General features: G+C 41.9%; 2 protein-coding genes across 3 annotated transcripts in view; both read right to left on the bottom strand.

Annotated features, from left to right (window-relative positions):
- Positions 1-6,213, bottom strand: part of LOC132805819 (receptor tyrosine-protein kinase erbB-4-like) — a 172,141-nt gene extending 165,928 nt beyond the window's left edge. The window contains exon 1 of one of the 2 annotated variants that reach the window (XM_060821106.1): positions 5,986-6,213. In XM_060821106.1, the coding sequence (XP_060677089.1) occupies positions 5,986-6,052 (67 nt within the window). In that variant the 5' untranslated portion in view covers positions 6,053-6,213. The remainder of the gene's footprint in view (positions 1-5,985) is intronic. The other variant, XM_060821108.1, reaches the window with a different exon arrangement.
- Positions 6,214-18,860: 12,647 nt separating this feature from the next.
- rps26 (ribosomal protein S26) lies at positions 18,861-21,498 on the bottom strand. Its single transcript, XM_060820923.1, has 4 exons — positions 21,398-21,498; positions 20,438-20,615; positions 20,204-20,334; positions 18,861-18,955 (listed from the first exon to the last, which is right to left on the bottom strand). Exons 1-4 carry the CDS (start codon positions 21,398-21,400, stop codon positions 18,917-18,919), a joined length of 351 nt encoding a protein of 116 aa, XP_060676906.1. The 5' UTR covers positions 21,401-21,498; the 3' UTR covers positions 18,861-18,916.
- Positions 21,499-21,775: the final 277 nt, after the last annotated feature.

Here is a 21,775-nt window from a genome sequence, read left to right as displayed (position 1 = left end):
GCAACTTTCATGACCACCAGACACCTCAAAAGCACATTATACCCAATGAAATACGTATTGCAGTGGAGTTCCTGTTGTAATGTAAGAAACAGGGCCATTTGTACACCGCTAACCTCCACAAGCTGCTTCTGTACAGCTGGTCCAAATGTAATTACAGTCAGCATGGAAACAGACCCTTCGGTCCAACCTATCCATGCTGACCAGATATCCCAACCCAATCTAGTCCCACCTGCCAGCACCCGGCCCCTATCCCTCCAAACTCTTCCTATTCATATACCCATCCAAATGCCTCTTAAATGTTGCAATTGTACCAGCCTCCACCACTTCCTCGGGCAGCTCATTCATACACGTACCACCCTCTGCGTGAAAAAGTTGCCCCTTAGGTCACTCATATCTTTCCCCTCTCACCCTAAACCTATGCCCTCTAGTTCTGGACTCCTCCACTGTAGGGAAGTAACTTTGTCTATTTATCCTATCCATGCCCCCTCATGATTTTATAAACCTCTATAAGGTCATCCCTCTGCATCTGACACTCCAGGGAAAACAGCCCCAGCCTGTTCAGCTTCTCCCTATAGCTCAACTCTTCCAAACCCTGGCAACATCCTTGTAAATCTTTTCTGAACCCTTTCAAGTTTTCGATAGGATGGAGACCAGAATTGCACGCAATATTCCAACAGTGGCCTAACCAATGTCCTGTACAGCCGCAACATGACCTCCCAACTCCTGTACTCAATACTCTGACCAATAAAGGAAAGCATACCAAACGCCTTCTTCACTATCCTATCTACCTGCGACTCCACTTTCAAGGAGCTATGAATCTGCACTCCAAGGTCTCTTTGAAACTGATTTTTCTTGGTGACCTTTTTGCAAATATCTATTTGCACAATTCATTTGATTTAGAGAGTACCTTTAGTTTTAGGTCATATAACAACTTTTACTCAGTTCTGAAGAAGGGTCATGGGACCCAAAATGTTCACACTGCTTTCTCTCCACAGATGCTGCCAGACCTGCAGAATTTTTCCAGAAATTTCTGTTCTTGTTAATATGGAAGATAAAATGATATTAATAAACAAGTAAACAACCTTAAAGTGAGAGCAAATCCAACAAGCTTGGAATAATTATTGTTAAAAGATAATTGGTGCTCATCTTACAAGGCCACATTGGCAATGAGGAACCTTACACATGAATGACCCATCTTTGAACCTCTTGGAAGAACCAAAGGACATTTATACCTCGAATGGATATAATTGAATCATGTGATTTATTAATTCATTTCATTTAGCAAAAACAGCAATGGCGACATAAGGAAAACCTTCTTTTCCCACACAGTATGTGGTTAGGGTCTGGAAAGCACAGCCTGAGAGTATGGTGGGGCAGACTCAAATCGAGGCTTTCAAGACAAAATTGTATTGTTGTTTTAAAAAAAAAGGAATGACTATAAGAAGGATTATAGAGAGAAGCCAGGGAGTGCCACTATGTGGTCTAGACATTTGGAAAGTCAGTGATGAGATGAATGGCCTCTTTCTGCACTGTAACAATTCTCGATCCTGTGCACAATTTGATAATGGTCACATTGTCTGATTTTGTGATGTTGATCAAGGGAGAAATATTGGTCAGGCTACCAGGGAGAATTATCCTCATCTTCTTCAAATACGTCATAGCTGATGAGTAGAGGGCAGATGGGTCTTGTCTGAAAGATGACAGCTGATGCAGTCATCAATGTAGTGGAGGAAAAGTTGGGGAATGGTGCTGGTGTAACTACGGAAGATGGAATGTTCTACGTAGCCGACAAAGTGACAGGCATAGCTGGGGCCCATATGGGTGCCCATGGCTACCCCTTTGGTCTGGAGGAAGTGGGAGGATTCAAAAGGAGGGTGAGGACCAGTTCAGCCAAAGGAATAAGAGTGTCAGTGGAAGGGTACTGGTGGGGATATTGAGAGAGAGAGAGAAACGGAGGGCTTGGAGGTCCTGGTCATGGCAGATGGAGGGGTAGAGGGATTGGATGTCCATGGTGAAGATGAGGTGTTGGGGCCAGGGAAACAAAAGTCTTGGAGGATGTGGAGGGCATGGGTGGTGTCCCAAATATATGTGGGGAGCTGGACCGGGGGGATAGGACAGTGTCAAGGTATGTGGAGATGAGGTCGGTGGGGCAGGAACGGGCCGAGACAATGGGTCAGACGGGGTAGTCAGGCTTGTGAATCTTGTGGAGGAGGTAGAACTGGACGGTGCGGGGTTCGCAAACTATGAGGTTGGAAGCTGTGGGTGGGAGATCCCCTGAGGTGATGAGGTTGTGGATGGTCTGGGAGATGATGGTTTGGTGATGGGAGGTGAGGCTGTGGTCGAGTTTATTTCCAACTGCTGCTGGGACAGTGACCACCTCAATCTGTCCACTCCCTTCACTCACACCAACAGCCCTCCACTCCAACCCCAACCTCACCATCAAACCTGTGGATAGTGGTGGGTGGAATGGGGGGAGTGGTAGTTTGGCGCACTGACCTCTACACTGCTGAAGCCAAACTCAAAGACACCTCCACCTTCTGTCCCCTCGACCACGACCTCACCCCCCCATCACCAAACCATCATTTTCCAGACCGTACACAACCTCACCACCTCAGGGGATATTCCACACACAGCTTCCAATCGAAGTTCTATTAATTTCCCAAGATCCACAAGCCTGACTACCCCAGTTGACCCATCATCTCAGCCTGCTCCTGCCTCCCCGAACTCATCTCCACCTACCTCGATATTGTCTTATCCCCCCAGTCGAGGAACTCTCCACATACATTCGAGGCACAACCCATGCTCTCCACCTCCTCCAAAAGACTTTTGTTTCCCTGGGCCCCCTCTATCTTCTGTAGTTACACTGGCACCATTCCTCACCTTTTCCCTCCACGACAGTGATGACTGCTTCGGGACCATCTTGTGCTCCCACGAGGAGGCTGAACAGTCCATCAGCTTCACCAACACATCCCACCCAACCTTAAGTTCACCTGGACCATTCAACACCTCCCTCTTCTTCCTGGATCTCTCCATCTCCATCAATGGTGACCGACTCATCACGGACATCTTCTACGAACCCACCAACTCCCACAGCTACCTAGACTACACCTCCTTCCACACCTACTCGCAGAGAGCTTCAGAGAACATCACCGCGTCACCTGCACCAACCAACTCCACTGCCCCACGGCTGAACACTTCAACTCCCTCTCACACTCCGCAAAGGACATGCAAGCCCTGGGCCTCCTCCACCGCTGTTCCCTCACCACCTGATACTTCTAGGAAGAATGCCTCATTGCACACCTTGGGACTCTCCAACCCCATGGCATTAATGTGGATTTCACCAGCTTCCTCATTTCCCCTCCCCCTACTTTATCCCAGTTCCAACCTTCCAGCTCAGCACCGTCCTCATGACCTGTCCCACCTGTCCATCTTCCTTCCCACCAATCTGCTCTACCTTCCCCTCTGACCTATCACCATTACCTCCACCTCCATCTACCTATCACACTCTCAGCTACCTTCCCCCAGCCCCACTCTGATGAAGGGCTTTTGCCCTAAACGTCCATTCCCCTGCTCCTCAGATGCTACCTGACCTGCTGCGCTTTTCCAGCGCCACATTCGCGACTCTAATCTCCAGCATCTGTAGACCTGGAGATTAGAGTTTCTCGTTCATGGAGATTTATGCAAAGTTGTCGTCTTGAAGAGGAAATTGTGCTACATTGTTTTGTATGAGTCAAATCACATTTCATACAGAGTCCCAAACGAAATGCTGCCTTTATAAAATACCAGATAAAGAAACAACTCTTACAATGAATGGATGTAACAACTTGTATTTATTTATGATTTGGAGATGCCGGTGCTGGACTGGAGTGTACAAAGTTAAAAATCACACAACACCAGGTTATAGTCCAACAGGTTTAATTGGAAGCACTAGCTTTCGGAGCGACAATCACCTGATGAAGGAGCGACGCTCCGAAAGCTAGTGTACTTCCAATTAAACCTGTTGGACTATAACCTGGTGTTGTGTGATTTTTAACTTTGCATTTATTTAGTGTATTTAAATCCTTGTTTCATTCATTCATGGGAACAGAAAATATCCCAAGGTTACAGTCAGAGAGAACATTTAGGACTTTGATTGGGTCCTTTCAATACTGTGGCAGAAACAGTGCCAGGTTCAGCTGACCATAGCACCAACTGCCAGAAAGCTAAGTGGGCATCATGTTCTCTTGGAGGTGCCACCCATGATGCTTCAGACATGACTCCCTGGTTGGATTTTCATCTCCTTGACAGGAGCACGTCACTTGGTGCCTCCTAACTGAGCATTTATTAGATTGTGGATTGAACAGGATGAGAAATAAATAAGGTGTGATATATACAGGCTGCAGAAAGAACAAACTGGATGGGTCTCACTGGACCACACTTGCTTAGATTGTGCTTCTGTGTTCCAACAAGTGGCAGTTGGCTGCATCACCAACACAATCTACATTCATATAGAACCTCTACGTAGAGAGAGATACCCTAAAACACTTTCCAGAGACAGAGAAATGTTTCCAATTCCTATTGGAAAAAGCCATAAAAGTGTGAATGCAACTCTGTGAACCACACCACCTCAGTGCATCCCAGCAAAGTGTTAGTTAAACAGGTCAGCACCTTTATTTTAACAGAAAAGGGCAGCTTTGGAAAGAAAGGGTTCAACTTGCAAGTTCCTGCAGGCAATAACAAAAATTCAAAATCAAAGTTCACCTGATCCATGAAGAAGATATTTACCTGTCCTCCAACTCACTGGCAGCACTCAATTAACATTTAAAAGGAACTATTGATATTCCCAGAAGAGTTGAAACATACAAGGCATGAATAAACAGAATAAGTGTTCTTGTAATGCAGGAAGATTTGCATCTTTCTAGTTAGTATCTCACCATGCAGTGAATTATTTGGAAGAGTAAAGTCTACGAACTGATTTGCAAAGAGGGACAAGTATTTACAGAACAGCAGTCGCTTTTCTTAAAAATACAACTTTGTAACTCTGACTCCAACTCCTGTGCACAGGTCTCCCAAGAGCTAGAAAGTAGACAGACCAGGAGTCAGTGAGCTCTTCTGTCGCTCTTGTGAATCACAAGTTCTCATGACACTGACAAAGTGCACAGGGTTTGAAACAGTCTAAAACTAACAGCGAGGATCCAAGTTGCTCTCTACACTGAATCCCATAGTGTCAGTGACTCTGCCAGCGAAAGAACAAAAAAGGCACGATTTCGGGGAAAGGGAGATGGGGAAAATTGGCATCCAGACAACGTTGTTCGACCTACAGAAGCGCCTGGAGACTCCCTGCTGGGATGAAATAGACACGAAACATCATGAAATAGCTTTAAACGAGAACTCGGCTGAATGCTTCTGGAAAAAGCCACTTCGCAGTTCAGTTCAATTCCCTAGATACACGTCAGGGGGATAGAAGCTGAACCAATTCAACATTTCTTGTGACCCAATGCGGTCAGACTTGCAGCCTGTCACACGCGAAATCCCACCCTCAGCTCTACCCCAAGAGGGGAGCTTTGGGGAAAAGTCCGCGTGAACTTCGAAGGTTACCCGAGGTTGGTGCTCACTTCACGTTCACATGCGCTTGAACTGACTGCCCATGAACCTGATCTTTCCGACCTGTGAACACACCGAGAGTCAGGTCATGGAAAGCTGCAGCCAACCTGAAGCAGGCGCTCCCACACAGCAGCCTCAGTTTATCGTTAGGTGATTGCGCAAAAATCTTAAGCAAACAGGTTTTTATAACTCCCAGTTTCCGTCTCCAACTAAAAGGCTTGTCATTAGATTTTTCCCTCTTTTACAAAAAGATACTTTTTAAAATCACCCGGAAAGAAGGAACGCCCCCAAGTTAGTTTCATCAAAAAAGTTTGAGAGCACCGTTTAGGGACACAAGACAGAAATAAGATTACAATCGTAGATTTTAAAAAAGACAGAAAGCATAGGGTCGACCCCACCTACCTGACTGTGAGGTAACACCATTTACAATCCACACTAAGTATATTTCCAACACCTGTAACTTGGTCATCTTGTCCAGAAATGCGCTCTTTTCTTTAATTTCCTGCCCCTATGAAATTACTTCCATCGCCTTTTTTCAAGCAGACGGCGATAGCATCGAGAATCCAGCTTTTGAAAACTTTGGGAAATGTTTTCAAAGTTTCTAATTTCCACTCTTGAGTAAGTAACTCGTGCAACCCGCTCCCAGTCAGTTTCACGCTGAGTACTATCAATTACATTGGGCTGATATGACACATGAGATTGGCTGCTCTCCAGCTTTCTGAGGCCAATCGCATCACTAGGAAGGTGTGAAACTGCACCACAAAGATATCTACAGTCGTTTCAGAAAGCAAGGGGACAATTTACGAAAGTAGACGGGAATTGAGCTATTAATATTGTGAAGAGACTCCGATTATTTAAACGGTCGCATTTTTAGAAACACTTACAAAAAAAAAGTTGCCAACTTCATCAATCCCTTCATAGCAAAAACATTAGTTTGCAGTTTATTTAAATGCCGGGAGCCCAAGGAAATTGAAAGCTGAAATGAAAGGAGTGAGGATTCTTGCTGGATTCATGAACAAACTGATTTACATTTGCAGTCACTATTCACGTTTCTTGCATCCTGAAATGTAACATTTTCTGCGCGATGGCCCCGAACTAACATGCTGTACATTAAATACACATATACAATCAACTAAAACCAGTGCCGCTAATGTAGCTCCCTACATTTCCTGCTCTCGCTACTGTCCTTAAGACGCGGGTTAAAAGTGGATTACAGTCCTGTGATTGAGCAGGGGAAGGCTCAGGAGTGTGAACACTGACTGATTTTATTCCTCCCCGGTTGAGAGCCACGGAGGACAACCGTCTGCCCTCCATTATTGCACCAGCCAAGGGGAAACCCTAGACTGCCCAGTTTATATGGTTTAAAACAGACAGACGTGCAATCTACGTCCCGCCATCCATGTCCCAAAGTGCTTAACAGCCACTGAAGCCCAAATGAAGTATAGTCACTATCGATAGGTACTCAGTGAACTGAATTAGCAAGGCGCTGTTATACATAGACTGCAAGAGAAAGTCCGCATCTGTGGAGAAACAAACATTTCGAGTCCGGTATGACTTTCAGAACTGAGGGCACTGCCAACGTTTTATCTCAAAAAATGGAATACTTTTATAAATTGATTAGGAAGAGTGAAATGTCACCTCCAACATCTGAGCTATGCTGAACTGCCACGGTTATAGTACCGGACTGGTACTATCCAATATGAGCGTTAGTGGTTTGTGATTTTGAATTCCGTTTAGAAAAATCTGAAGATGAAATGCTGCAACCAAGCTTAAAAAAGATACACATCACGAAAAGTTGGGTGTTTCAGAAAATCCCTACCGACTTCACTAATAATCTCAGCAAAGGAATTCCAATCTGGGCTATATGAAACTGCAGTGTCACACAGATATTCGGACTCAGGAGGACTGATGGGCCGAATGACCACCCTCCAGCTGCATCATTCAATGGCACTTTGAAGAAAGTTTGCGTCAAATCAGGGAAATTAAAATTGGGCGATAAAAGCTCACCTCGTTAGCGACACCCGGAGGACAAGAATGAAAATGCGATGAGCTATTAAACCACAAACGAATGATTGCGGCTGATATTGAAAAAGTGCTCAAAGAAAAAAAAAGCTATGCTTAATTATTACACAATTAATTATTACACAATTATTACACAAGAGAAAGAATATTCCCATAGGACTAGTAGAATGGGAGACACAGGAAATGCTGAAGAAACTCTGCAGGTCTGGCAACATCTGTAGACAAAGTTAAAATTCACACGGCAGGTTATAGTTTATTTGGAAGTTCAAGCTTTCGGAGCGGTGCTCCGTCAGGTAGCTAATGGGGCAGGATAGGACTCAGCATTTATAGTAAAAGATCATAGTGTAGGCAGAAACAGAGTCAATGTCTCAAGTCTGATATGACTTCTTCAGAACCAGACTCAAAACATTAACTGTTTTTCTCTCCACAGATACTGCCAGCCCTGTTGAATTTCTCCATTACTTTGTTTTTGTTTCAGATTTTCAGCATTTGCAGGATTTGATGTTAGAATATGGGTTGGTGCCCCTGATATCCCCGATGCAGTGGACCCCATTGGGACCGTTCGCTTTTGCTGATGCTCCATCTAGTGACCAGATGTGGAATAATACCAGAATATCGAGCACTGAAAATCAATCTTCAGATCAGATGATTCAAAATGAAGTTCTGAGGAAGGGTCACTGGACCCGAAACGTTAACTCTGACTTCTCTCCACAGACGCTGCCGAGCTTTTCCAGCAATTTCTATTTTTGCCCCAAACCTGATTAAGTTACAACACACTCTGCTCTTGCGTGCAAAACAGAGGAAGCAGTTCTACAGGTCTGTCCTGACTATAGTCCCGTCGTATTATCTCTCTAACATTTTATTGATACTACCTGATTCTCTTTATTGCCTGGAGTACTCACTACAAATGTTTTTTTGGCAACTCCCAAGGCTTGGTTAGTTTCTCTCTGAAACTTTAAACATAGGCTGGAAGTGTAGTCTCCGAGCTTTGTTTATACATTTTTTCTTCAATCAATTAAAGCAGCTCTCACCTCATGTTCATGTCAGTTTAAAAGGACTGAATCCCATGAACTCGTTTAGGACATACCTTACAGAAAACAAAGGAATTCCTTTATTTTCGTCAATAGGACATTTCTGATAAGTTGTGATCCTGCTCTTCAAAGTTTAATGCCATCTTTCCAATACTCCAGGTATCAAACTGAAGACATAAATCGTTTTACTCCTAAACCATTATCTCTTTGAATATTTGTCACATAAAATGTGAACCCTGATCTGATTGTATTTTGTGTCATTTCATTTAAAAAAAAACTGAAAAACATTTTCACGACCATTTTTACCATAACTTTCCCCAAAAGCACTGCTTCAGGAAATCACATTCATAATTGTTAAAATATATGGATGCCTGCTCCTAGTTTTAGGTAAGGGTCCTATATAATCTATTAAGACCCCATTAACATGATCGTTGAATGCTGATATCAGAATTAGAGGTGTAGATGGGTTTTCCCCATTACCTGATGTATTGCATGGTTGGCAAAAAATTACATCTTTATGTAATCTTGGCCAATAAAAATGTTTTGATATATTAACCCATGTTTTATTAATACCAAATGAGCCAATGTTTTTGTTATGATACTCAGATGGGACTACTGCCTGATGGACATGGTGTATACCTCCAGATACTATTTTTTCCTTCACTAGCTCTCCAGAAGAAAATTTGTATAATTAGCCAACAAGTGATTAACTAGTGTCCATTAGTTTCTCTCTTCAATTTAAAGAATAAGGAACTACCACTCCTTTTGAAATAAAATATCCAGAACTCTCATGGTCTGAATTTTGACCAAAAGGTAAGGAAACATATTCCTGATTATCCATATTCATTGCTTCATTTTTAGTAGACATCATTTTAACACTCATTTTCTTTCCTAATACACATTTTCTGAGAATTTCTTAAGCATTCTTAGTACTGCAATTAGTCTCCCATTTAACTGCCAACAATTAGCTTTAGTATCTCCAGCCTTATTACAATGGAAGTGTATTATTTTATTTATATTGTTTTTAGATTCTAGGCTTTCTCCTTTATTATTATGGTGCTCCTTTGTTGCAGGTATTAAACGGAACTCTCCATCTGCAAAGTTTCTATTCCTCCAATTTCTTTGCAGATTCCCAGATGACCATCTACATGTACATAACAGTCTATGGGATATCATCAGTATCTGCCAGAACTGCTGATTCTCTGACCTTTAATACGTGATGCTCATCTAAATAAGCCTTGTGGTTTACTTGGGTACTATTTCTGAATTCCTTCACAATCATAATTTCCCTTGCATTCAAAAATGTTCTCTAACATCAGAGACTGAAACTACTGATCTCAATTTCTTTTTCTCTTGTACATTCTAAGAATGAGTGATTAGATTTTGTTCTTGTAGTCTTACATTTTAAAAACTAATAAGCTTCAGGGACAAGTTCAAAAACATTGAATAGCATTTTTTTTTACCCGTTTCATAGTCTGCAGATTGTTCTTCTGACAAATTGGTTTATACAGTATATTCATAGCTATAGCTGAAAATGTGTTGCTGGTCAAAGCACAGCAGGTCAGGCAGCATCCAAGGAACAGGAAATTCGACGTTTCGGGCCAGAGCCATAGCTATACCATCAGAAACACTCCAGCACCGAGGACCAAGCATCTTTTGACTGCTTTGTCTGTCCAAGTATCTTTTTAAATGAGGTGAAATATCTTCCAACTCTACCTCCATGTATTTAAGCACTAACCATAGATTTCTAGTTAAATCATTCATTCACTGGAATCTGAATCATCCTGAGTTGTTCTCTTTTTCCCTTTACTCTTAGCTGTTGTCTGATTTGATTAATTGGAGTTCAAGCTTCACACACTCAATTTCCCCATTTTTCTTTCTGTTATTCCCTCTCCTCACAATCAAATTCAAACTTTATTTCCAATTCTCTTCTCCTTTCTTCTCCCTTTGCATTGCTCTTTTCGTTTTCTTCCAATTCAAATCTGTTCGTTTCTCTTTCTTTTTAGTACATTTCTGGCAGGATCTTACCTAATACATGAAGTTCAGTGTCCCTCCTTTTAATTCTAAATTGTAGACTTTTTATTAGAGGCTGTTCAGTCCATTGTGTCTTCACTGCACTTTGAACAAACATTATGACTTTATGCTATTTTCCTAGTTTTTGCCTGTAATCCTAAATACTGTTTCTATCCAAATAGTCAGATGTACAGCACAGAAACAGACCCTTCAGTCCAACTCGTCCATGCCAACCAGATATCCTAAATTAATCTAGTCCCATTTGCCAGCACTTGACCCACATCCCTCGAACCCTTCCTATTCATATACCCATCCAGAAGTCTTAAATATTGTAATTGTACCAGCCTCCAGCACTTCCTCTAGCAGCTCATTCCATACACACACCACCGTGTGTGAAAACGTTGCCCTTAAGTCCCTTATAAATCTTTCCCCCTCACCCTAAATCCATGCCCTCTAGATCTGGACTTCCCCACCACAGGGAAAAAGACTGTCTATTTACCCTTCATAATTTTATATAATCTCTATAAAGGTAACCCCTCAGCCTCCAATGCTCCAGGGAAAACTTCTCCAATGTATTTTCTTTGGATCCAGGGACGCAAAACTTTCTCAAACTTCTTCTGCATTTTCATCCTTCCTGAAATGTGGCATACAGAACTATGTACAACACTCTAGCTGAGGTTTGTTATTTTACACAAGCTCAACAGAACCTTACTGCTCCTGTACTCCGCTATTAATGAATCCCAAGATAAGGTATATTTTATTAACTGCTCCTCTACGTGCCCTGCCACCTTTAATGACTTATGCACACACTCACAGGTCTCTCCAGTCCTGTACACCCTCTGGAATAGTATAAAATTTAAAAACAAGGTACTTTCTCCATGTTTTTTCTACTAAAATGTTGTTTTGAAAGGAATATCATTTTTGATATTTAGATTTCAATATATTGGCATAGAGTGTTAGTTATTTTTGTGAAGGGCTTTTTTAACAAAAAAGATCAGAATGTTCTTCTAGAACAGCAAGTGGTCGCAAATCCTGTGGTGTTAATGGAAAGAGGTTTATATTGTGGTGTTTACAACAAGTAAACACGTAAGGCCATTTTAGTTTTGGTTTCAGTATAAAAGAATCTAGGATAAGCATTGTTTTTAAAAATCAGTTCAGAAGCCAATATTTCAGTTCAGTTCAGTTCAGAAAATATCAGTGTTGGGTTTAGAAGTTAGTTTAGTTTCTCTCTGAAGAGAAGAGTTCAGGGAATAAATTACCTCAGCAGAAATGTTGAGTTTGTGAAATTTCCAAACCAGGAGAGCTTGGTTAGAAACCTACAGATGATTAGAATTGCAAGAGGTTAGGCCAGCAGATGGTGAGAAAGTTCATAACAGCAGATTTGGAAAGGACTCATTGAATTGTCTTGACAGTCCACGGGAAATAACTCGGAACAAAATCAGTTTAAGTAGAACACTGAAGAATTCAGCTTGGGGCGTCATTTCACTGGACTCTAGTCTCTGTAACAGATAGTGTCAGGGAACAGATTGAAATTTGGTTCGGCTCAGCAGTGAGATCAGGCTTCATATACGTTTAGATAGCACTTGTTTTTTAAAAAATATATTTTGTGTAATAGACATCTGCTGTTAAAGAAATAGGCAGTGACTAATCACCATATTAACTATATCAACAAGACTATCAAGCCAGATTTCATGATGATCTGACACATCTAGTAGTACAATCAGTTGGAATCATAGTGTCAACTCATACTTCATCACATTGAACTTCATCCGCCACCTTTCTACCCACACCACCAACTTAATGTCCTTTTGTAATTTTACATTGTCACAGTTTTCAATGCTTCCAAATTTTGTATCACCGACAAACATGAAAAATTGTACCATGCACCGTAAGATCTAGATCATTAATATATCAAGAAAAACACAGTATTTGAGCTGTGGCGTAGCCAAAGTCTGTACAGCTCCAACGTAACCTCCCTACTCTTATAATCTATGCCACAACTCATAAAAGCAAGCACCCCATAAGTGATCTTAACTGTACCCTATTAACCTGTTCTGCTGCTTTCAAAAGATCTGTGGACAAGCACCCCAAGATCCCTCTGTTCCATTGAACTTTCTTGTATCTTGCCATTGAGTACTCCCTTGTCTTGTTCCTACTTCCAAATTTCATCACCTCACACTTTTCAGGGTTAAATTCCATCTACCACTGACCAAGTCACGTATATCCTCTTGTAACCCAACACATTCATCATCACTGCCAACCACCTGGCCAATCTTTGTGGCATATACACACACACATACACAGATTCCCAGTCACACAAACAGCCTATCACCACCCCAATCTACTGTCACGAAACTAATTCTGGATCCAATACATCAAAATACCTTGGATCCCATGTGCTTTCACATTCTTTTATCAATCCCCTATGTGGGACCTTGTCAACGCTTTTGCTGAAATCCATACAAAGTACATCAACTGCACTACCTTCATCTACACACCTGGTCACCTTGGGGGGAAAAAAATTGATAAGACTTGCTGGACGTGGTCTCCCTCTGAAATGCTGACTACTTCTGGTCAGACTGTGCCTTTCCAAGTGGAGATTAATCTTCTCCTTCACAAGCTTCCCTATCATTGATGTGTCATTGGCCCAATCATAGTTAGGTGGTTCACCCTCCTTCCATCACAAGATCAAAAGTCGTGATAGCTGCTGATGACTGCACGATGTCAGCATCATTTTGAGACTCCTCAGGTGCTGAAGCAGTTAGTGTCCATATGCTACAGAACAAGGGCAACATTACTGAGCCAATAAATGGTAAATAACACTTGCACCACACATCATTGACCATATCCACTTAATATTCGATAGTGTTACCATTTCTGAATCCCTCACCATCAGCATCCTGGGGGTTCCCATTGACCAGAAACTGGACTGGACCAGCCATATAAACACTGTTGGCTACAAGAGCAGGTCAGAGGTGGAAATACTGCAGCTGTGACTTACCTCTCAACCACCCAAAGCCTGTCTATCATCTACAAATCACAAGTCAGGAATGTGATCCCTAGGCCAGTGCAGCTTAGACAACACTTAAGCTTGACACAATTGACAAAGCAGCCTACTTCATCCACCTTCAGCATTTACTCGCTCCGCCACTGAAGCTCAATAGCAGCAGTGACTAACATCTACAAGATGCACTGCAGAAATTAACTAAGGCTCCCTAGACAGTATCTTCCAAAGCTTTGACCTCAATCACCTAGAAGGACCTCAGATACATGGTAACACCGACTGAAAATTCCCACCCAAGCAACACACCATCCTGATTTGTAACTACATCACTATTTCTTCATTTTGGCTGGCTCTCACAGAACTCACCTCCGAAAGACACCATGTCTGTACCTGCACCACATGCACTGAAAGTTTAAGCCTACAAAGAAAAAAAACTGTTGTCTGACAATTTGGTAACACATCAAAAACTTCGATTAAAAATGGCACCTTTAACCTAACATCCTAAAATATTTCAGCAAAAATGGGTGCCAAGTGAAACAGAGGTGAAATAAACTAAATTTTCGCTAGAAGAAATTAATTCAACAAGGTCATTAAGAATGTGCTAAGTACTCTGGAGATAGGTTCATTGCCTACCTGGAATATGTTATTCTCTCAGTACAAATACAAGTAATTTCAGCTAGGATTTGAGTCAGTTGTGTCGCAGCGATCACATTCTTGCACAAAGTTGTGGGTTCAAATAGGACTTCAGCAGATAATGCTGACACTTCTGTGCAGGGCTGACGCTGGAGCATGACCCATGGTGCGGTCTTTCAAAGGAGGCCATTAAATGGCATCCAGCTACATTCTTAAAAGATCTCAGGACATATTTTAAACAGTAGTGGAATTCTTCCCAGTATTATCACCAATCCATGAAGCAACACCTATGATCATCTGATAATTTTATTACTGTGCAAAATATGGCTGTTGCATTTCCTGCAATTTGATTTTTGAAGTATCACTTTAAAACAGCTGGTATTTAATACATTCACTATAAAGCACAAGCCTTTGTCATATTTCTTGCATTACAACAGTGACTAAAATTGATCTGTTGCAAGACAACCAGAAAAATCCTTGGACCAAATAAGTAGCCAGTGAACTAAAGACTGATAACTGCTGCATGAATAACATGAAATCATCTGAGGAAAAGGATTGGTTTAGTCATAGACATAACCAGCACAGAAACAGACCCTTCGGTCCAACTCATGCACACCGACCAGATAGCCTAACCAAATCTAGTCCCACTGACCAATCCATCGAACTTTTGAGATTTTGGAACGATGGTGTTCCTCTAACTACTCTTTCTTTCTGACTTATATTTATTAGATGTTTCCTCTATGCGTTTTTGTGCGAGAATTTTAATAGGGATAGTTTTAGATACATAAATTAGAAATCCTGTTTACTATTCTTGTTTTAATAAAGTTGTTTTAATTATGATTGAAGGAACTTTGTGTGCTTGCTTTTTCCCTGGGTAGCAGTGAATGAGAAAAAAAAAGGATTTTGGTGGTAATGTTAACATTTATAGTCGTAGAGATGTACCCCTCAGAACTCGTACCCGAAATGTTAACTGATTTTTCTCCAGATGCTGCCAGACCTGCCGAGCTTCTCCAGCAATTTCTGTTTTCTTTGTTTCTACTGAGGGGTGACCTTATAGGAGGTTTATAAAATCATGAGGAGCAGGGATAGGGTAAATAGTCAAGCTCTTTTCCCTGGGATGGGGAGTCCAGAACTAGAGGGCATAGGTTTATGGTGAGAGGAAAGATATAAAACGGACTAAAGGGGCAACTTTTTCCACACAGAGGGTGGTACGGGTATGGAATGAGTTGCCAGAGGAAGTGGTGGAGGCTGGTAAAATTACATTTGAAAGGCATCTGAATAAGAAAGGTTTAGAGGGTGATGAGCCAAGTTCTGGCAAATGGGACTAAATGATATGGAGGAAAGGCTGAGGGATTTGAGGCTGCTTTTGTTAAAGAGAAGGTTGAGAGCCGACTGAATAGAGACATACGAGATGATGACTAGCACGAGGTGACTTAACTTTAAATTCATGGGTGATATAGAAGATGTCAGAGGTAGGTTCTTTACACAGAATAGGAAGGGCGTGGTACGCCCTGCTTGCAACAATAGCAAACTCGCCAACTTTAAAGGCATTTCAATGGTCATTGGACAAACATATGGATGACAATGGAATAGTGTAGGTTAGATGGGCTTCAGATGTTGCAACGACCTGTGAAACCATCGATAGCCAAAGAGCCTGTACTGCACTAAATTGGGTTAGGATATCTGGTCAGCATGGACGAATTGGACCGAAGGGTCTGTTTGTCACAACTCCAAAAACAATTAGCGAGTTTTGAGAAGATTTGTAGTTTCATAAAAACGAACCTTCGAGCTCTGCGAGCAAACCTACATCCAGATCCAGTAACAATGGTGCTGGCTTCCAGAGCACCACCCATGGGTCATGACAATTGGGAAATATTTCAAGTCTGCCACTGAACCTCACTTACCTTTTTAACGTGGATTTCCAGTTCCCCTTAGCCAGCCGTGTCTTCCTATCTTTTGATTTTAAACCTAAAAAGAGTGTCATGGATCCACACTTCTCCCTTTTAAACTGAAAATGAAATTATATCATGTTGTGATCACCATCAACGAGAAGCTCCTTTACTATGGGTTACTGATGAATTTTGGCTTGCCGCACATCCCTAGGGCTCAGGATGTCCTTTTCCCTGGCTGGCTCGGGAACGCTTTAAGAAATTGTCCCAGCAACACACACTTTTTCTAAACTGCCAATCTCCCACTGTTATTGTAGATTAAGTCAGTGATTGAAGTATCTTTTTAAAAATATGGTTTGACTTAGTGTAACTCTTTCTGCCACTGTACCACTGCATCTTTCACTCTGTACCATATAAAATGCATCAGGTAGCAAAACAATCTGCTTGTAGAGCATGCAAAATTATACTTCTCACTATATCTCAGTACATACAACAATAAATCAATACTAGAGGAGCTATAAAACACTGCAATAATTTGCCTTTTACCTTTACAAGTTCCTAGCTCTATCCAAACTAATTCAACAATTTGATTGCTCCAACAAAAATATTCTCTTGGTCCTGAACAGCCATCCTTAATTAACAGAACTACATCACTTTTTTTCTAGCCTCCAGTCATTCCAACATCATTTAGGTCCCACGGTGAACTTATATCATACAACTTTATACGTCATGTTTACCTCCATCCTGTGCAACATAAACAATTGCTACATGGTTACAAACATCTTTAAGATACCAAATACCCATCCCTCTTTTCCACTGACAGCATTCCACAGGGCTCTGCAATACCTTAGTCAACTCCCCCATCACCTCTGTCCCTCTCCCCATGCAGTCACTGGTGTAATACCTACCTTTTCAACTCCTAACCTCTCCCCCCTCCCAATCAAGCATCCAACCTAATGTCTGTTTCCTGCCCCGCTATTACTTCTATGAAGTGCCTAGAGAGCTTAGTACATTGCCAAAAAAAAAACGGCCCATCATTTCTATCGTATCCCAAAATAACACATTATGGGATTGTTGGCCACACACTGACAGCCAGTTCCAGGTCCAAAACTCCATTCTGTATTAAATCAGAACTTCCACAACCTATCACCAAGACCAACATCACAAGGAAGAGAAAGAAACTAGACCATTGAGGAATATTAAATTCAGCTAAGAGCACAATTCTACAGAACAGTATTTATGATGGAAAAGATGGTGTACTGGATGCAAAGTTTCATTTGTGATGGAAACGGAAAATCAATGCCACAGCAGGCCATTTAACTCTTTCAACCTGCTCTGCAATTCAGTATAATCATGACTAATCATCCAACTCCGCTCCCACGTTCTCACCATACCATTTGATCCCTTTACCCCAAGAACTGCAGGTAAATCGCATATCCTTAAACTGTGCCCCCCCCGCCCATTTTGGACTCCTTGGTCATCAGGATTATCTTTCCTCCATTTACCGTTAAGACCATTCACCCTTTCTTCCAAACTCCAATGAATATACTCCTAACCATTATAGTTTCTCTCTCCACACATCAGATCTTCCATGCCAAAAATCAGTCTGGTCAACCTTTATTACACTCACTCCATAGCCACATCATCATCAGGAGATGAAAACTGCACACAATACTACAGGTGTGGTCTCACCAAGGAATCCCTGCTCCTGTACGCAAATCCTCTATGAAGGCGAACATATAACTTGCCTTCTTCACCGCCCGCTACAACTGCATGGTTACTTTCAGCAACTAGTGTTCAAGGACGCCCAGATCTTATAGCATCCTCCCTTTTCCCAATCGATCACCATTCAATAATAAATGTGCCTTCTGTTTTGACTACCAAAGTGCAAAACTTCATTTATCCACATTACTTTATTTGGCATGCATTTGCCCAGTCAACTTGTCCAAACCACACTGGAGCATCTTATCCAGCAGATCCAACGTTATCTCACCTGCAGACTGGGTGGGTACATTTAGTCTCTCATCTAAATCATTAATGCAGTCAATAGCTGGGATCCAACCACTGACCCCTACAGTACCCCTCTAGTCACTTGGTCTGCCATCTAGTTCTATGTCAATACAGTATTCCAAATCCCACGCACTTTAATTTTACATGCTAATGTGGGACCTAATCGAAAGGTTTAAAATTCAAGTAAACCATTTCCAATAGCTCTCCTTTATCCACTCTATAGTTACAGCCTTTAAAAATTCTAGTAGATTTGTTGACTATAATTTGCCTTTATGTGTCAACTGTCTGACCCTTCTGTTTTCCAAGTACTCTACTATTATTTTTTTTAATAATACACCAACATGTTGTCCCGATGTCAGACTAATTGGTTTAGAATTGTCTTCTTTCTGCTTCCTTTTTTAAAAGCAGCCAAAGGGGGTGTAGCACTACGACGATCTGATTCTCTTGACAGAAATCACTGCAATGGAGCTCAATTTCATTCTCTCCTCATACCATTGCAGAATTTTAGCAGCAATTAAATTAGATGTCAGAACACCAGGTAGCTACTCACTACTGGAAACAACTGGGTGGTGGAAACTTGCTGCTCAACTTATCGTACAAGAGAAAACCCAACCATCATATCTTCAAGGTAAAGAAAAACACAACGTGCAAAATTAGTAAATATTCACACAAAACTTTCAGTTATTCAGCATCTTTATTCTTTCAAATCAATTTATAGGATCCAGCAATGCTCACATCGGCTTTTGAGGAGGACCACGTGGGATGTTGGCCTGAAAAGAAAAATATTATAGGTCATAACCCATGAAAAGTTTTTTTTTGTTTTATCACCTCAAATTATCACCTATCACAATGTCCAAGTGTTTCAGAGAATTATTTTCACAAAGACTAAGCCTGGCACATTTAAGCTCAAATTTCAAATAAAAGTCAAGGCAAGAAACAATCTTACTGAATAAACAAAAACAAAGCAACACATCAATAATTTATTCTTGACAGAGACAAGGTCCCAGGTTTTGATCGTTAAGGACAAATGGAGTGGACCAGGACTAAATTAACGCATTGATTTTACTAACATGTTTCACTAATACATTTGCCCAATGTGCTATATCCCCCAACCTGGCCTTAGCAAAATTAATACTAAGTGGGAATTGGAAGCAGGTTGCCTTTCTGTTCAAGTCACGTTCTCTCCCAGCCCAATGGATCTTTTTCTTGAAAAACAAGGAAGATGAAGGAGAGTTTTGAATAATTCCAAAGCCAAACTCCAGAACATTTCTTTAAGTGCCTAGCACTGCCCAGAGGAAAACAGAAAACTGCAATCGGTACAACCAAGTTCCCCTCACTTAACTAGGGGCAAACGCTTAACCAAGTAGCGTTTTGACACCTGTACCCACAATCCCTGCCTACTGCCAAAACCCTCACATTCCAAAACTACCATGTGCTTCTACAACCCCCAATGGTAATGAATGCTGCAGGGTTTCACTGTCAAAGTGGAACACTACTATTTAAGAAAGGAGGCAGAAAGAAAACTGGGAACCAAAGGCACCTTAGGACCAATATGAGTCATTGGGAAATGTCTATGATCGTGATTTTCAGTGATACTAAATACAAATGAGGAGACACCTTTCAGGACTGAACTAGTAAACAACTGGATTTCAAATTCAAGTAGCGACATCCCAGTACTATCCCCAGAGCACTAGTAATATTCTGGAGATCCAGGTTTGAATCCTGCCAGGGCAAAGATGGCGGTGAATTTAAACAATCTGGAATTAGGAGCCTAATGATGATTACATTGCAGACTCAAGGGGCCAAACGGTCTACTCTTGCTCCTAATTTATATTATCAGTCACAATAACCTTTCAAGAGCCTCCAAATCCACCCTGGAGACAGAATCACAGCCCCAGTGAAACAGAATCACCATTTGGCTAAGAACAAGTCATGGGTGTAAAGTGACTTCACTAGATAGCCATGCCTAGATCCAGAGTGCCACCAGTTCAACAGTTAGCAGGAGTTTGAATACTTACACCTGGCCTGAAACGTGGAGGTGGAGTGCGGTCCTTCCTGGCCTCTCGCGAGCGATTTCTCACCACTTTGCTGTGGATAGCACAGCTGACACAGTAGTGCAATTTTACATACAGCTTGGGCAGCACATATGCTGGAAATAAAGAGGAGAGTCAAACCAAGCAACAACAGCATACAACAATTATGAACAAAACCAGTGTCAAAGATATAAGAAATTCCTCAGATTCACTACTGACCATCAAAGACACTGGCCTCCGAAATGTCTCGAACTGCAGCAGCCTCCACAATGTTACGGATGACGAACTTCTTTATGGCTTTGTCTTTTGGGACGCAACGGGCACAGTTCGTGCATCTGATGGGCTGGACGTGGCCCCGGCCCTTCTTTGCACGCCCGTTATTCCTTCGCTTTTTAGTCTGAAAGAAAGAATTGCCTCTAAATCTTAAAATTAAAAGTAATACGCAACATAAAGTAAGACAAACTGTTGAAACGCGCTGCACTTCATTTTATTGTATTCTACAACTACAAACAGGAGGCACTGAATGTAGCCAATGTACTCTCGATTCCAACATCCAATTAGCAGTAAAAATGATTGGACAGTGATATGGATCAGCGAACTCCAGTGTATATATACGGCTCAATGCAGCTTTAAACGAGAAAGTTGTAGTGTTTCAATCGTTTAATCTTTTAAATAAAATCTTAGAAAGAAAAACAGTCAGCTTCCAGTCACTGACGTAAAATAGGGCATTTTGTTCCTCCTATATCGAGAATTTCCTGGAAGAGGACATGAAGAACCCCAAATAAAGTCCTTTGATACCGAAAGCAATTTGTCGCAGTCCCGGACGGGCACCACGTTTTATCTCGAACGGACGCCAAAATTCCCGCCTCAGAATCTGTACTAAGGGTTAACCACCCAGTTAACGATGGTGCAGAAACAGCTTTAGAAAGCAAAGCTGTTGCGAGGTCGGGCAGGGTTAGTTCAGCTCACGTCTCGGGAGAACTCGTGTTTGGCCTGCAATCGGTAGGCCTCAGGTTAGCTGACGCTCCAACGTCCCAAATTGAGAAAGCCCTCCCGCAAAGGAAATGAGACGGGAATTGAAAAGTAAAACTGCACTCTTCTTCGTTATTCAGGACACTGGGGCGGTGGTCGGTATACAACTCTCCTCAGTTCTCTCTGACACCTCAAACCCACACTCACCATCTTCAGCACGAGTCACAAAGAGAAAGGGCAACCGGCGCGCGCTCCTTTTATATCTCCGCCTCAAGCCTCCAGCAACTCGTCAAAACGTCTTCACGCTGCAAATCTCAAACCATCCTGACCACTCTCTCAGCCTCATGAAGGCAAATCTTCAAGATATTCGTCGAAGAATCTCTTCTAAATGCTATTACACCACGAACTATAAGGGAACTTATTTGTTAAGCGGATGCTCACGCACTGCTGCAACAGTAATGTGACGTGTCCCAGCGAACACCGCGCGATCAGAACCAGCCGGAGCTGATTGGTGGGCGAGTCTGTCAATCAGAATTCACCGGGCCGTTCCATCCCCAGCTGTAAAAAAAACAGCAAAATACACTG

The sequence above is a fragment of the Hemiscyllium ocellatum genome, chromosome X, assembly GCF_020745735.1.
Source record: "Hemiscyllium ocellatum isolate sHemOce1 chromosome X, sHemOce1.pat.X.cur, whole genome shotgun sequence".
Lineage (NCBI taxonomy): Eukaryota > Metazoa > Chordata > Chondrichthyes > Orectolobiformes > Hemiscylliidae > Hemiscyllium > Hemiscyllium ocellatum.
The sequence above is the reverse complement of the archived record's forward strand: the minus strand, read 5'-3'. Positions and strand labels throughout refer to the sequence as shown.